The sequence below is a fragment of the Acipenser ruthenus genome, chromosome 16 (assembly GCF_902713425.1).
Source record: "Acipenser ruthenus chromosome 16, fAciRut3.2 maternal haplotype, whole genome shotgun sequence".
NCBI lineage: Eukaryota > Metazoa > Chordata > Actinopteri > Acipenseriformes > Acipenseridae > Acipenser > Acipenser ruthenus.
Window position 1 is genome coordinate 30,473,185 of NC_081204.1, and position 15,899 is coordinate 30,489,083.

The 15,899-nt window shown below is 41.1% G+C and overlaps 4 protein-coding genes and 1 non-coding gene across 8 annotated transcripts; 3 read left to right on the forward strand and 2 right to left on the reverse strand.

Moving 5' to 3' along the window:
- Positions 1-48: 48 nt before the first annotated feature.
- Positions 49-1,160, reverse strand: LOC117430935 (NADH dehydrogenase [ubiquinone] 1 alpha subcomplex subunit 1-like). Its single transcript, XM_034051529.3, has 3 exons — positions 908-1,160; positions 390-479; positions 49-168 (listed from the first exon to the last, which is right to left on the reverse strand). Exons 1-3 carry the CDS (start codon positions 1,007-1,009, stop codon positions 148-150), a joined length of 213 nt encoding a protein of 70 aa, XP_033907420.1. The 5' UTR covers positions 1,010-1,160; the 3' UTR covers positions 49-147.
- A 725-nt stretch (positions 1,161-1,885) lies between these two features.
- Positions 1,886-6,980, forward strand: LOC117430367 (regulator of nonsense transcripts 3B-like). The gene is made up of 10 exons (XM_034903624.2): positions 1,886-2,115; positions 2,805-2,911; positions 3,480-3,586; positions 3,700-3,798; positions 3,916-4,026; positions 4,162-4,208; positions 4,490-4,657; positions 4,960-5,126; positions 5,453-5,795; positions 5,890-6,980. The coding sequence occupies exons 1-10, from the start codon at positions 2,002-2,004 to the stop codon at positions 6,022-6,024; spliced, it is 1,398 nt and encodes a 465-aa protein (XP_034759515.2). The 5' UTR covers positions 1,886-2,001; the 3' UTR covers positions 6,025-6,980.
- An 852-nt stretch (positions 6,981-7,832) lies between these two features.
- Positions 7,833-10,063, forward strand: LOC117430890 (large ribosomal subunit protein eL39). The gene is made up of 3 exons (XM_034051468.3): positions 7,833-7,941; positions 8,786-8,889; positions 9,845-10,063. Exons 1-3 carry the CDS (start codon positions 7,939-7,941, stop codon positions 9,891-9,893), a joined length of 156 nt encoding a protein of 51 aa, XP_033907359.1. The 5' UTR covers positions 7,833-7,938; the 3' UTR covers positions 9,894-10,063.
- On the forward strand, positions 9,340-9,470 carry LOC117963567 (small nucleolar RNA SNORA69). Its single transcript, XR_004660781.2, has one exon. It is a non-coding gene; the product is annotated as a small nucleolar RNA SNORA69 (small nucleolar RNA).
- A 2,092-nt stretch (positions 10,064-12,155) lies between the features above and the next one.
- Positions 12,156-14,377, reverse strand: LOC117412156 (ankyrin repeat domain-containing protein SOWAHC-like). 4 transcript variants are annotated; one of them, XM_034020170.3, is made up of 3 exons: positions 14,052-14,377; positions 13,729-13,844; positions 12,156-13,611 (listed from the first exon to the last, which is right to left on the reverse strand). In XM_034020170.3, the coding sequence occupies exon 3, from the start codon at positions 13,489-13,491 to the stop codon at positions 12,349-12,351; it is 1,143 nt and encodes a 380-aa protein (XP_033876061.3). In that variant the 5' UTR covers positions 13,492-13,611; positions 13,729-13,844; positions 14,052-14,377; the 3' UTR covers positions 12,156-12,348. The 4 variants fall into 4 exon arrangements, with proteins under 4 accessions (XP_033876061.3, XP_033876059.3, XP_058845365.1 ...); XM_034020168.3 differs by having other exon boundaries at positions 12,156-13,614; XM_058989382.1 differs by lacking the exon at positions 13,729-13,844.
- Positions 14,378-15,899: the final 1,522 nt, after the last annotated feature.

Here is a 15,899-nt window from a genome sequence, read left to right on the forward strand (position 1 = left end):
CTTCTGAGACGAAGTTCTGGAAAGGAACACAAGCACCTCAGATCAAACTGTGTTCACACATTATATACGTTTATTAATGTACAGCATGGGTCATCAAGATCAAATTCAACAGCAAGATCACATGCCGAGCAGCAACCCCACGGCTCTTCAGTCAATGTTTTCCAGTCCCTGTTGATGAAATAAGAAATACAGATCTAAGTGTGGAGACGGGTGTACATCGCTGTCTCTCCATGACAGGAAATGCAGAAGGGTGACGGTAGGTGAACCACAACTCGCTGCTACTTGTCTCCATCACGATTGTAACCCCATGAAATGAATGAATATTTAATGCACTCTATTTAGATATAACCCTTCACTAAAGTGCATTTCATGCCCACTTGAGGTCTAACCTTTGATTTGTGATGCACACCATGCCCCGATATTCTCTTATCTCTCTCCATCAGGTACCACTGGTAGGGATACCGGGCGACTCTCTTCTCCTGCACACAAACGGAGAAAAAAAAAGAAGCTGTACTGTCATTGTAAAATAACAAAAGGAAGAGGATTTCATCGATGTGTCAAAAAAAAAAAATCTAAAAGCACGTCAACAGGAGCGGCTCACTGGGTACCTTTGTGACCATACTGATTTTAGACCATGGTGTTTCAGTTTGCTTTCGAGTTCAGGAAGCGAGTCCAGCTACCTAATGAAGCAGCCTGGTACAGCTTAGCACCCTGCAGATTATACACGACGCGATATTTATCTCTCTGTTGTGCTGTCGAGAGAGATTCGAGAGACCGCTATCTTACAACATGTAGACTGATATTTACTGTATTTACAGTATTGCACCGTGCACCCTGCTCCTGCGTCACGTGTCTGTGTGTAATACCTGCAGTCCTATCCTCGCCTTGTTCAGATGAAAACACTTACCTTGCCCCCGTTTGTGAACTTGTGAATCTGAGCCGTGGCGACACCAGGGATGACCATACAGACTGTCATGATGGCAAGACCTGGCAGGATTTCATACCACATGGTCGGGTCGTGTGTATAATAATAATAATAATAATAATAATAATAAGGACTGACGTCACGTAATCGTGTTTCTACCCCAGCTCTCCTCTGTGCGTATCCTGGGGGTCACCCTCTCCTCACACACTTCTGACAGAGAATCCGGTACTTCCTGTACAAAACGAGACAGGAAAAACAAAAACGGTGCTAATAAAACAGCAGCGCCACCTACTGAAGTAGAAACGGGAGTTCATCTAACACCGTATGTAGTTTCAAAAATTAGATTGCACATATTCTTTACTGTTATATTTCCTTCCAGTTGCAATACATGTGTCTAGTTTTTTTTCCATTGATATTCTGTAACGCAAACTAGATGACAAGTGTATGTAATCAAAGCCATCTATACTAGTGAACATGCACTGTCTGCGTACAGCAAGTACTGCTTATCAACAGCAATATTAAAAAAAACGGATTAATTTAACAGACAATTTGCTGATCAATACTGGAAGTGGTCTCTCTCTCTCTCTCTCTCTCTCTCTCTCTCTCTCTCTCTCTCTCTCTCTATATATATATATATATATTAATAATAACACATTAAAATGTAAGAGGGCAGTGAAAGAAACTATAAAAATGTAATAAAAAGCTTTTAAATTGTATACTACTACTACTACTACTACTACTATTAATAATAATAATAATAATAATAATAATAATAATAATAATAATCAAAGAAGTGATTAAAGTTTGTAACAAGGATGATAAATAACCGTGTTTACTTGACTGCCGTAACAAAGTTAAGCATAATATCAAAATACAGTACGATTGTACAATTAAGCAGAGTCGATACCAAGAAATCTCGCGAGACCTTAACCCCACGTCGCTGGACTAACCAATCAGAGAGAGGTGTCGCTCACAACACAAATCCTCCCAAACAGAAAGTTCGTGCGCCGCTGCGTCGGGTCGGTGCTGTTTGAATATCACACGAAAACCCACAGCAATCGGAAATAAAGAGGATCATGAAAGAGGATAAAGAGAACGCCAGGCCGAGGGAGAAGACAGTGGACACGAACTATGACGAGAACGAAAAGTGCGAGAAGCCCAGTAAAGAGAAGAAAGAGATCATGACGAAGGTAGATAGCAGCCATAGCGACAAGTGGGAAGGGCTGACACAGGCCTGAGCTCAGCTGTGACTGACCGGAGCAAATATACAGAGCATCTCTCAACTGAATAAGGAATATCGAGAATGCACAAGAAGGCGGTGTTACTGTAAATTAAATGCAAACTATTCTGTCATATTCTTTCTTTAAATATGAAGAAATGATATGCCCTCATGCCGCGGGGAAACTTGCGTCTCTCGTGTTGTCTTTGTCGATTTTAACCACAGGTAGCATTTCTTACTTTATGCAAAAACTCGCTTTTATTAGTACTTTTTACCCCTGCCCAAGCTACAGTTGTAATAAGAATAAACTGTCGATGATCGTTAATATCTACAGTATCTGCGTGTACTGTGTGTTTTTCTCAAGTTAAAAGTACTGTAGACTGCAGCTGTTTTTGCCACAGTCAGCGATGGGGTAACACACAGGCTCCTATATGTAAACCATTTCGGAGTTGGGTTGAGGTTAAGAGAAATTACTGCTGTTTTATTTTGTATTTGTATTTTTTTTAAATAGATTTGCTAATCATTTTCGGGTAAAGTGACTTTAATGAATGTTAAGTGTTCAGAGTGACGTTGCCCCATCTGTAATCGCCGTGGTTGAGTGATCCGGTGTTTTCCGTTTTGTTATTATCGAGTAAATGTGACTCTTCTTTTGGCTGGCAGATTGTTATCCGACGCCTTCCTCCCAGTTTGACGAAGGAGCAGCTGGAGGAGCAGCTCGAGCCCCTCCCCGAGGTGGATTATGTTGAGTTTTTTGCCAATGATACAAGGTGAACATCCCATTACAGATACTGTGTAAAGAATACATAATGATGCAAACCATTCCTGGCGGCAAGTTAAAGGTTAAAATGTGACTACTTCAGAGAAAACTTTCTTCAGTTCGCTTCTAATTCACATAGTTTGAATGGACCTGCTCACTAATGTGTAAAGAGTCGGCTTGCAGTATGCATTGCTATTGTGGAAGCATACTGTGTGTTAACAGACTGCCGATGAACAGGTACCAGTTATTAAACTACAGGAAGAGTTAAGAACAGTTTGAGTTAAAAATAGATTAATGTTACAAAAGTCAATTTTATTACTTTCTTTAATCGAAGCCTGGGGCTCTGTTATAGTCATGCTGTACTGTTTAGCTGAGTCAATTACTATAGTTTTATCTGGATACACCATTGACTCCAGGCCACTCATTTAAAGGAGATTACTACCTCATTGATAAATAGGTTTAGTTAAGTACTATGGATCACTAATTATAAACTCTATTGAATTCCTAGACTTTAGCTAGATCAGGCCCAATTCAAAGACACTTGGGATGCTAACACTGTTGTTTTTCTCTCTTCACAGCTTGTATCCACATCTGTTTTCCAGGGCCTATATCAATTTCAAAAACCAAGAAGACATTGTTTTGTTTAGAGATCGATTTGATGGCTATGTATTCATTGATAACAGAGGTACAGTCATTTTAGTATTTGAGATTCTAATGTGTTGTTGATATTTCAGTAGAGATCTCTAATAATCTCATTGTGGCTCTTTTCTCTCGTAATTATTGATTTGATCACAACAGGCCAGGAGTACCCGGCTGTTGTGGAGTTTGCACCTTTTCAGAAAATTGCCAAAAAGAAGAGCAAGAAAAAGGATGCCAAAGCTGGAACGATTGAAGAAGGTGGGGTACTTGGAGGCTTATTTTCTCAATTTGATCTCCTGTATAAAGTGATTAACTCATGACATGCAGGGTGATTTTTCTATTTTCTTTCTTTAAATACCCTTCCTTTTTTTCCAGACCCAGATTATAAGAAGTTCTTGGACATCTACAATGGAGATGAAGAAAAGTTAACTTCTACTCCTGAAACTCTCCTTGAAGAAATAGAGGCCAAAACCAAGGAACTAGAAGGTGAGTTCACTCTGAAAAAACAAACAAACAGTCCCTGTAAAATGGTGAGACTTTCTGCCAGCTGACTTTGTGTTTAGGTCACACACCGTTTGATTGGTTTACACACATTTAACAACCTTATTTCTGTTTTCATAGCTGCAAAGAAAACTACTCCACTTTTGGACTTTCTGAAAAACAAACAGGTAAATATATATTTGAATGTGGTTCTAATAAAACATAAGCCTATATATATATGTACCTGGGTATCTTTATTGTATAATCCAAGTAAAGATACAAAACTCAGAGATGCCCAAGAATCATGAAATATATATATATATATATATATATATATATATATATATATATATATATATATATATATAATATGAAAACCACTTTTTATGTACTAGTTAATATTGTGTCCATTCACTACTCGATAACATTGCCTCACTGCTTCCCCCTGTGGATTTTGTTCTTGCTTCAGAGAATAAGGGAGGAGAAGCGAGAGGAGAGGAGGAGGAGGGAGCTGGAAAGGAAGAGGCTTCGGGATGAGGATCGCAGGAAATGGAGGGAGGAGGACCGGAGGAAACGCAAAGAGACTGAAAAGCACAGAAAAGGAGGCGAGAAATCAAAAGAAGAGCCAAAAATGAAGGTACAGTCCAGGTAGCACCTGTGTGTCACTGCTGCCTTCTATTCACCCTGCTTAACATAGCTTTTTAGTTTCTGTTGACCACTTAAAAGTCATTATCTTTGTTTCTCGCAGGGAGAACAGCCAGGAAACATGTTCAGTTTCCAAGTGTAATAATATTAACAGATCTTAATATAAAAATAGTTTGTGGAAACTAATTTAACTTCTCTTATTGACAGCCCACTTGTTATTGAAAGAAAAATTAAATGTCTCATTATTTTATTGTATATGTAAGTGTAAATAAAAATCATGCTTTCCCCTCATAGCTCCTGAGGAAGCCAGAAAAAGGAGATGATCTTGACTCGGACAAAGTTAAAGAGAAACCAAAGAAAGTGGAAAAGGAGAGGATAAAGGATGACAAGCCCTCTACAGGGGTTGGGGGTGAGCTGAAGAAACGTCAGGAGAGTGCACACTGGGATGAAAAAGGAAGGAAGTGAGTGTGGAGTGCTTGCCTTATGGTTTTGTAAAGATGGTGCTGGTGACTCCATCTGAGATATCTGTGTGTTCATTGTGTGCCTTCTGCTCTTGGTGCAGAATGGTCAGTTTGTTTTTAAATGAAGCCGATAAGCCTGCGGCTAGCTACAGTCCAGGTTCCTTAGCCTTGTTACAAGTAGGACTGCTTACTCTTAGTTAGTAAGGACACACAGAAAACCTTTGTTCCACAAACTGTGCTGAATGAGCAAGTTACAATTGGTCATTTTCTGGAGAGGTGTTTATTTTAATACTGGTTTTACTTGTATATTGTTTTGGTCACTGCAGGACAGAAGAGGAAAGCCGAAAGGATTATAGAGACAGAGACTTTGAGCGAGACAGAGAAAGGGACCGGGACAGAGAGAGGGAGAAGGAAAGAGAGAGGCGTCAGAGAGAGAAGGAACGGATGAGGCGCCAGGACGAGGAGCGGCGCCGGAGGAGGGATCGACACGACCCTGAAAACACGTACAGGAGGCGAGATGAGGAAGTAAAGAAAGAGAAAGACCGCGTGTGGGAGAAGAAGAAAAGCGACAGCGCCGCGGACTCCACATCCAACCCAGACAAGCCTGAAAGATCAGCCAAGGAGGAGAAGAAGGATGGGCCCAGCAAGAGGGACCGTTTGAGAAACAAGGTAAGTAAGGGCTTACCTCGACTCAGAACGTTTTCTACAATCGTAGTACTGCTGTACAGACTGCTGACTCCTCTGCATGGTTCTTGTACTGCAGGATCGGCCGGCCATACAGCTGTACCAGCCTGGAGCACGAAACCGCGGCCGTGTACCTGCCAGTGCAGAGTTTCCGGGTGAAGAGCAGACCCCTGAAGGGGAGACCAAGAGCCCTCAAGAGAAAGGAGAAGAATGACAGCAGAGATGAGGAGGGAGGTTCCCTGTCATCAAGGCAGCCTGGCAACAGAGCATGTGCTGCAGCAGTGCCTGCCATCATCTGCTCCTTACTTCCTTCCAGTATTTGGGGGGGGGGGACAGACTGTGCTGTTTGAGTAAACCAGGGAAGCCTCCCTGTCAAAATGCTGAACTGCTGGGGCAGTATGAGAAGCCAAAGCATGCAGGGACCAAGCGAACCTGAAGTGACCTTAATGAGGCACAGAGCTGGATATATAGATACAACAGTGCAGTTTTTATTTGAGAAAGCAAAACATGCTTTGCATCCTTTATTGGTTTGCAAGAACACCTGCCTAGTTTGTTCTCACCTTTAGTTGCATTTTTCTTAGTCTACACTTACTAGGCTTTGCATTTAGTGTTTGATCAGTACCTGAAACTATTTATGTTCAGGATAAGCCTGGCTGATGCAACTTCTCTACCTGTGGCCTTACACATTTTCATATCTCTTAAAGAGTGTAGTTTTTCCCATCACAAGACTTTTTAAAGCAAAACTGGAAAATATCAATAGGGTGGTTTCTGAATTCCTTCTTACATACATTTAAATCAATTCCTCAATCCAAGCATGTTCATTTTTATACAGTGAAGCTTATGAAGGTCAGAAGAGTGGTGTATACTGTACACATTCTTTTTGCAGTGCTGAATACACAAGTGTACAGTTGTTTAATATGAAAGGAGTTCTCATGGTGACCAATACACCAGCAATTCTTTTTTAGTGCCCTGCATAACGCATCTCCTCAAACTCCATCTGCAGCATGACGCTGGATTTATCAACACTGTTATTTACAGTTTAGAAGGTGGAAATAATTCATTTAATCCTGGAATGTAATGTTTTGTTATTTCCCACATATGTGCTTGAGCTCTGTGTGTACAACTGTAAGTCTTGTTTAAGCTGTTTTAATAAAACTGTTCAGCAAACAAGTTTGGCTTCCTGTAGATTGTGAAAAGTAAGTTGTGTTCATTTCTTTTGTAAGCAGGCAATAAAAATTAAAACATTAAAAAGGTTTGCTCTGGAGTGAAAGACCTCTATTGGGATTTGAATATTGCTCAACAACACAGGTGAGCTTGTGCTCTTAACAAAATCACAGGGGAGCGTGTCTTCTTGAGAGGGGTAGAGGGTATTGAGAGTTGCAGTGTGATTGCAGAGTTGTAAAGCACCTGCCAGTCACATAGATGACAATATCTTAGTCTATGAGTGTATTATTTGGTATCCCCTGGCAGTGGGACTCCTAGAAATGTCAAACCTGCACGGTATTCCTACCTGTGCCCCATTATCACACACAAAGGGTTTGATTGATATCGGGTGCTAGTGTTAGCATGACCAGGAGAACTTTGTTGGCTATTGTAGTTTTTACTGTGAGAGGTTTACACTGTCTTCGGACTCGCTTTGAAATAAACATGGCTGTGGAAAGACAATTTCACAACATATTCAGGGTTTTAGGCAATTCCATTATAAACCTAATACAGAAAAGTGACGTTTATTTTACTTGCTTGACTAAAAAATAAAATTTAGAAAATTGTTCCTTAAAACAATATAATAAAATGCTACTGTTTAAAAAAATAAGTATCATGCCTATTCAAATGAAAAATCACTCTCTTTTCAATGGGAAAACACGTAGTTATTATTATTATTATTATTATTATTATTATTATTATTATTATTATTATTAAGTTCTTCACAGTGTCCATTCTGTTGAAATCCACTTTAGCGACACACTGGTCCCTTAAGTATTCACCTGATGTCTCGCTGGATCCGCTGGGTGGCGCTGTGATGTGGAAGCCTCTCCAACAGCTCGCTGCGAACGTTAACCTCTAGCCTTTCCCAGAGGTCTCTCTCTTTGCCATCCGCCATTGTGGTGATAGGGCTGCGGGTTTCACTATGGTAGGGAAAATCTTTAAACATCCTTAATGTTCATATACAAAAACAAGCTTACGCCTCTGAAAATAAGTTGTTTAGTCGTTTAGGTAACCAGCGATCGTGTTATTTTAACAAAAAGCTAAAAAGCAAACACAGAAGCGCTCGGATTGTCTTCCTCAGTCCCGATCTGTTTCAGCTTGCCTTTCTCATGTCAGTGGAAATTCAGCAAACGGCCCCGCTCACTGTGCAGTTTGTAGTCTGTGATTACAGTTTTTGCTGAACATATTTAAATTACTTGGGTATTGTGCGCTTTAGTACAGGAATTAACTGCGCCGGTTTTAAACGGAGCGCAAAATCATAATTTCAAGAGACGATGATTTAGGAATCTCCGTTGTTTTAAGATGCCGTTTTCTTGATCCATCGTGATTTCCTGATCAGGCGCCCCTTTGCTTGTGACTTTATTTGAATAAACTTTTGGGATAAATCGGCTTCCAATGAGCGAAAACTACTCCTGCTATTGACGTGTAAACACAGTGGAAATGCATGCGCTGTAATTAAGTGTGGGAGACGATGAAAACACAGTAAACTTGTGTTGGTAATTTGCAACTGTCTGCCTGATGGAATGACTTCAGTATACTAACCCTGTTTCAGGGGTGGAAGGAAGACTTTTTGAACCATGCCATGTTTCAGTGGAATTTTAATCCGACTCACCAGTACTCTGGAGGGCTGTTTCATTATCCGCATTGTTTCAATGGAATCTGAAGGCTTGTAAATAGAAATGTTTGCTTTACATTGTACCTGAAAGTGTTTGGGGTTTATAAAACCGAGACCTGCATGCTAATGTTTGTTGTATCTTTTTATCCCATAGTCATCCCACAAGACCTTCAAGATCAAGCGCTTCCTAGCGAAAAAGCAGAAGCAGAACAGGCCAATTCCTCAGTGGATTCGAATGAAAACTGGTAACAAGATCAGGTGAGCTTCATGGACTCTAGTGGGATAGCAGACTTTGTGCCGTACTTGCAATAAAGTTTTACATTTCTCTAACTTTTGTGAAGCTCCTGTTCATTTGATCTGAACTTGGCTCTAGGGAGCAGCTTGATTTGCACATGTTCCTGCTTAATCCAGAGGCATCAGTAACAGCCCTGCTTCCATTATCAGCACACCTCTCCCCAACCTGAAAATGCAAACCTTACCAACATTAATCTATCTGAATAGCAACACAGCCCTGCTGTGGTTTTTAAAGGGAACGTTCTCTATAAAACCGATGCTGGTTAAAGCTCCAGGAGCATGTGGCGCCACACAGATCCACAGCCAGTGGTGTATGCACATGCGTGTGTTCATTAGGCATATTTAACCCTCATTATATTAAGCTCAGTGTTTACTAGAGATGTATTTTTCATGTTTTGTTGCTGGTAAGCTATTAAAGCAGGCTGCAATTACAGTGCTTCATTCTGTGGGAGGACTGCCATTAACCTGCTGAGAGTAAATGCTGCTGTGAATTTACTGGCTTCACCTGCTTGTGGTGATGGGCATTCTTTGTGGCAGCTACAAAAAAATCTATAAATTATTCCAAATGTCACTTCAGAGAATTGGGATTGTAATCTTAATGGGAATGTAAACAAGTGATTTTTTTTTTTTTTTGACATTGTACAGTTAGTGACGCCTAATCAGGATTTCTGCTAAAATGGGATACAATTCTAGTGGACTGTTCTGTTTGAAATTCAGCATGATGGAGCTTGATCTGCAACACTACAGTTTGCTATATGCAAGTTTAGGCACATTTTGTATGAATTACAAAATCAATTGTAATAGGGCTAGTTTAGTCCTTTAGATAAAAGCTATAGTAGGCAGAATGAAATGGCTTTAGATGCATCCCTTTCTAAGAGTCATTCCGTTTCTCACAAGTTGACCCTTTATTCTGCTCCAGGTACAACTCCAAGAGGAGACACTGGAGAAGGACCAAGCTGGGCTTGTAGGACCAGCGGCTGCTTCTGGACGACATCACCACACATCCATCCTGCAAAGACTCCTCTCTGTGGAAGCCCAGGAGAGAAGCCATGTCGCCAGTGTCCGACTGCCTCTCTTTTGTACAGATACTCGATTTGATCGTTTGTGCTCAATAAAAGCGAGAATTGGAAAAATCAAAGACTGATGTGATTGTTTTTAGTGAAAACGGTTCTCCTAATCTAGAACTGTATTTATTGCTTAAAGTGCTTTTTAAGTTACTGGCTGCAGTTTGTGTCCAATTTCTCGGATGACTATTTTATTCTCCTGTTTCCCAGTGTAGCTGTCCTCGGATGCATGGTAAGATGATTTCAAGCACTGTGGTCTTGAGTAGTAATAGTATCCACCTTCAGTAAGGCTTAACGTTTAAACACATGAAGAATCACTACCACACTTAAATGTGTATCTCTTTTCAGTGAATGCTTCTGATCCCCTGCATGTGTGATCTCTTTCTGCTCTGAGCCATGTGTGTTGACTCAGCCTGCCCTGCGAGTACTTTACTGGTCATTCTCCAGAGTAGTGGTGATGCAGCATCTAGTGCTCCTGGGGACCCAATGTGTCTTCCAACTGAGCTCTCAATTACTTAACTAAACCCTTCATTGAATTTCCTTAATTAAACCTTTTGTTTTCAGCTCTTAAACAGTTGCAGATTATGATTATTATTTGTTTATTTAGCAGACGCCTTTATCCAAGGCGACTTACAGAGACTAGGGTGTGTGAACTATGCATCAGCTGCAGAGTCACTTACAATTACGTCTCACCTGAAAGACGGAGCACAAGGTATAATTAGGGTCTAGATAAGTATTTGAGAGCTCGGTTGGAATGAAAACCAGTAGACACGGGGTCCCCCAGGACGGGAAGCCCTGTTCTAGTGTGAACTGCCTGATCTATTGAGTGCTGGAAGGAAAGGGCTTTCAGATTGAGGGCCTCGATGGATTTCACATGCTTGCATGTATTAAGCTGATATTTATAAGCATCATTCCAGCAACCATGAGAATTTGTAAACATTCAGCCTCTCTTGTAGGTTTATTGGTTTTGACTGGTGGTAAAATTAACAAGAAGCAGCTGCTGGATTTCTGCTTCTGAATTTCCACAAGAGGGCGGTGTACCGGTTCAGGCAGTCCAGTATATATACTTCTGATCCTGTATGCGTTTCACCAGTTGTTAATCAAATTAAAACGTGGTCAGCACACGCCTCCAGACCCCACACCTGCTGTGTCAGGCTGGTATTGTAACTAGCACTGGGTTTCAAAGTGCCTCTTGTATAATGACCTGTGCTTTTTTTTCTTTCTGTATGAGATAATCCTATTTATTTTGGTTTTATTATAGCGCCGTTGTGTTCATTGCACATTTAGATGAAGGAAAGCTCCGTGTAAAATGGTTACTATTGCAACCCAAGCATTTGGTACTGTGGAGGGGACCAATTAAAAATGCCTTTGTGTTGATGCAGTCTTCCACCAGGGGGTGCTGTGAAGGTGTTCCTGAAAAGCCAGCCTGTTCTCATTAACATTGGTGTTGTATTTGCCAACGATAGTGAGAACTGTATGTGGGGCAGAGCAAACAAATACACGCTTTTTTAGTTGTTATGGTGTATTTCGGACGTGTTTCTTTTTAAACTACTTTTCTTAAAACGTATTAAGTCCTTTATCGATCCTAAATAGTTGCCTCTCGGAAAGCGTGAATTTTAAGGTAAGGTTGCTTAGCAACGTTACATTATCGGGTTCTGATAATGCATCTTCCTCTCAGCTCTAACAAAAAAATATCAGTTTAACTCCAGAGTAATTGCTTTATAATTGCGCTGGCCGACAGAAATGAAATAACTACATCTCAGTGAATAATGCATAGCATACAACAGGCATGAGATTCGTGTTTTATCCACAGAAGCTTTCGTTTGATTAACTCCACAGACGCATGTGACGCACCTTCGGACTGCAGTCACATCTGGACAGCACTGGGTGCCGTGAAAACGCACAGGCATACACAGTGCGATAGATCTGGACTGTATTTATAGAAAACGTATTTGGTTTTACAACAAAAGTGCAATTTACAATATTTGAAATCATATACATATATTGACATTTTTATATTTTAACAGCTCTGCATACGACAAGTAGCATTAGCAAATAAACCATCATAAAAAAATGTTAACAAAAACGATTTAGTATATATATATATATATATATATATATATATATATATATATATATATATATATATATATATAATATTTACAAGATTAAACATAAATACAACATTTATGGAGTTTTGATTGACAATACTATAAACATAATGTACCATAACTACAGAGTTCTGAAGTACCTCATAATGTGTCTGAAATTGCTAATTCATTTTTGTTTCAATTAAAGCCTCTATAAAAACGTAATACCATTTCATTCCAGCCAGGTCAATTCTAGAACCCCCTGTGCTTCAGTCAGCGGACCCCCCAGAATCTATTTGGCCTCTGTTTAGGAACGAAAAGAAAGATCGGAAGCGCCTCCGGAAAGTGCCGAACCTGGTGGTCTCTGTTTTGTTGACAGAACAATCTAGCTCGTCTCTGGTATTCTGAGAGGCGCTGTAGTGCGCTCCGCCTGTCCCGTTGTTATTTACATTGTGGTACCCAATGCTCCCAGTCTCTTCATCCATGGCCCCAGTGAGCTCTCTTAATTCGGTGGAAGCGTTTCTTTTCAGATATTGCCAGGCTTTCTTTCCATTGTAATCCCTGGCATCCACATCGGCGCTGTACGCCCCCACAAGGATTTTAATCATCATGTCCTGTCCGTGCATGGTCGCAACATGCAGGGGAGTGAGACCCCCGCTGGCTCTCAGGTTAACATTCACAGGGAAGTCCTTGCTTTCTGCAAACCTCATCAGGTGTATCAACGTTTCGTGTTGCCCATGCTTGGCCAACCAGTGGATAACCGTAAACCCTGTCACAAAATCCCGTTTAGTCAGCAAATTGAGGTCCTCGGATAAAAACTCGACGATGGTATCGTAATTCCCATCGACTACTGATAGCATCCAGGCGTGCTCCACGGGATCCAGGGCCAGAAACGCGCGGTTGTTATTTTCCTCGTTAGTGAGATCAATGTCCGGATCGTTATCAGGGTCCCCTTGCACGCTGCAGCTCTTTGACGACTGCAGTATGCTCCCCAATCCACTGTGCAAGCCATTGTTCAAAAAGAGTTCTTTTAAATATTTTTTCCTCATCGCTGGCGTAAGGGTGTATTTTTCTGCCGCTTCGCACGGTAGTTTCTGTGAGATGCTCTGGACGGCTGCTCCGCCGCCGCCTCCATCAGTCTCCTTTACTTCGGACTGTCTCTGGAACTTCTGCCTCCGCGAGGAAGCAGGCAGCGGTCTAGTGCGGACCCTGAGCGAAGGCTGCAGGCTCAGACTGAAGTCTCCAGACGCGCCTTTCACGGGGACGTGGGAGTCTCTCAGACTGGCACTTAGTAAACCGCATTCCGGATCCTCCCCCTCCTTCAGCAATGCTGGCCTTTCCTGATGAGAATCTGAAACACCGCTTCTACCGATTGTATCTGCCAGTTCGGAGCCGCTTGCGCTGCCATACATATTTGGAGCGATACTCCTCCTTTCCTGTAGACTGATGGCCCTTGTATGATAAGGAGCTCTTTTGCCCAGTGTGTATATCGTCCAGTCAAATGATCACTGGATGATTTTTTTTCTTCACTTCTTCTGCCGGACAAAGAAAAAGAACATTTAAAAACATCAGGTTTTTTTTCTACAATAAAATAATCAACCAAGCAAATATGCGCAGAGTGCCGACCAAATGTACCACTGTTTACCCACCGAATAGCGCGACACGCTAGCTGAGGAAGTATTGATGAAATCGTGGTGAACTTTCTTAAGAAACAACGAGCACCACCCATTTGACATCTGTTCCTCTTTCACATGTTCGTTTCCGTCTATAAAAACAGAAACGCAACGATATGAAACTGAGCACAAGAGTAGACTGTATATACAGTCTCTACATGTTTTTAAAATCGTGCTATCTCTGCTTTACTTTCCCTACACCTCATTGTTCAGGCAGAACAATCCTATGCAGACAGTTTGATAAACTGCCAGTGCCTCCGCATTGTATAATACAGTGTGTGCCTTGCTTTCCTAATCACCTGTTATGCCGTGTGAGTTTCTTTGGCCGGTCTTGAGCAGTGTCCTCACATTTCTTACTCCAGGAAAACGCGCACACGCACGCACTCCCGTCTCCAGTCCTGTTCAAAGCGCTCATCCAGTCTGGTCACAAACATATTCAGCCTTGTTTGTCTTTCCAAACGCTCCTCCTTCACAAAAAAAATTATTCTGCTGAACACGCCTTTTCTCAAGAGGCTTTAAAACAGCGTCTGTCGAGTTTGGTCTTCTTGAAAGAAAAACAGTGCCATCCAACTGTGTTAATGAACTCAAGGTTCAAAGTTACTCCGTGCCAAGCACAGGACCAGAAGGACACGTGACTTTTTATAAGCACCACGCTACCAACTGAAACACTTAATACATAACCCATTAATAAGGAAGAGAATATCCTCACTTGAACACGCGAGCTGTGAAACCTACGCATTCACAGTCTCTAACTCAAGTGTAAAAGCCGTACTTTGTAATTAACATCCAAACCCTGCCATTAAAAAGAAACGTACCCGGCTCTGACCGTCTCACTCCCGGCTGGGAATGGTAACTCTGTCTTGGGCAGGCTTTGTTTGTTGAAAGTTTGTATGTTTATTAAGCAAAGAAAAAGAACAAACGCGAGGCCTTCATCTCAAATAATAAAGTCCGTTTGTTTTTCTGTTACTGAAGGTTTCTTTAAAGATAATAATAATAATAATAATAATAATAATAATAATAATAATAATAATAATAATAATATCACAGACATTCATTTTTAAACATTCCACATATATAAAAACATCCACGTTACAGAAGGGGCATCAGCCGTACAGGTGTCACGGTAACTTGTAACCAGCAGTACAGGAAGTGCTGTTCACCTCATAATAACAAACCTACACACCTGCAGTATTATTGGAAGTTGTTTGAAACACGACCACTAGGGGGTGTGCAGCTGCAATTTCTGTCCCCTCTATTAACAGTGGTTTTGTATAGAGGTTTTCCATTTTGCTAACACACAGTTGCCACAGGTGCAGAGGGGGCAGAAATTACAGTTGCACACCCTTTTGTAGTAATTTCTAAAAAACAATTTAACAGAAGCCGGGCCTCGTGGTTGAAAAGGACATAGTCTGTCACAAAAACAAACCTGTTGCATCACGACAATTTTTAGTCAGCTTATCAGACCAACACCAAAGCAGCTTCCTGTCGTAGTTGTGTTCTGAGAAAGTGTTTCAGACATTCAGACAAACAGGTTTTACCTTTATAAGAAAATCTATTTCCTGTTGATTCAGATACTACGACAAACACACCGTGATACAGCGAGATAACATCAGGCTTTCTGATGACGTCATTGAACTGCCTCTTGCTTAGTTTCTATATCAATAATTGCAACATCCTGAGTGATTCAAGAGTCCCACTCTTTCAATCAATTACAACTGCAATGCAGTTTTGTTCAATTGCAATCCCAGTTATAATCATGCTGCAGTAATTACAACTCTAATTACAATGGCACTAAAAAATAGCATAAGCAAATCCACACATGAGCATGCTTCCTCTGTGTATTCAAAATCAGCAAACCGCAATCCCAGGCGCACACTCACAGCCATGCAGCGGCGGTGTTTAGATCACAGAGTGACGGAGGGGCAAAAAGGCTGCAAGCAGAGAGAAAAAAAAATCTGTGCATTGAAACTACCTTAGGAGGATGTAAACAAACTGGAAAGCCAACTAGGTAATGCTTGTGGGTAACAAACGGTACAATGTGGAAGAGTGTAGTCGACCAGGAATCATACTTTAGAGTAGTATAGTGCCGTGCAGTGTATCACTTGCACTGGTACACGTGTCTAATATTGATATTGAATTGTCTTCTA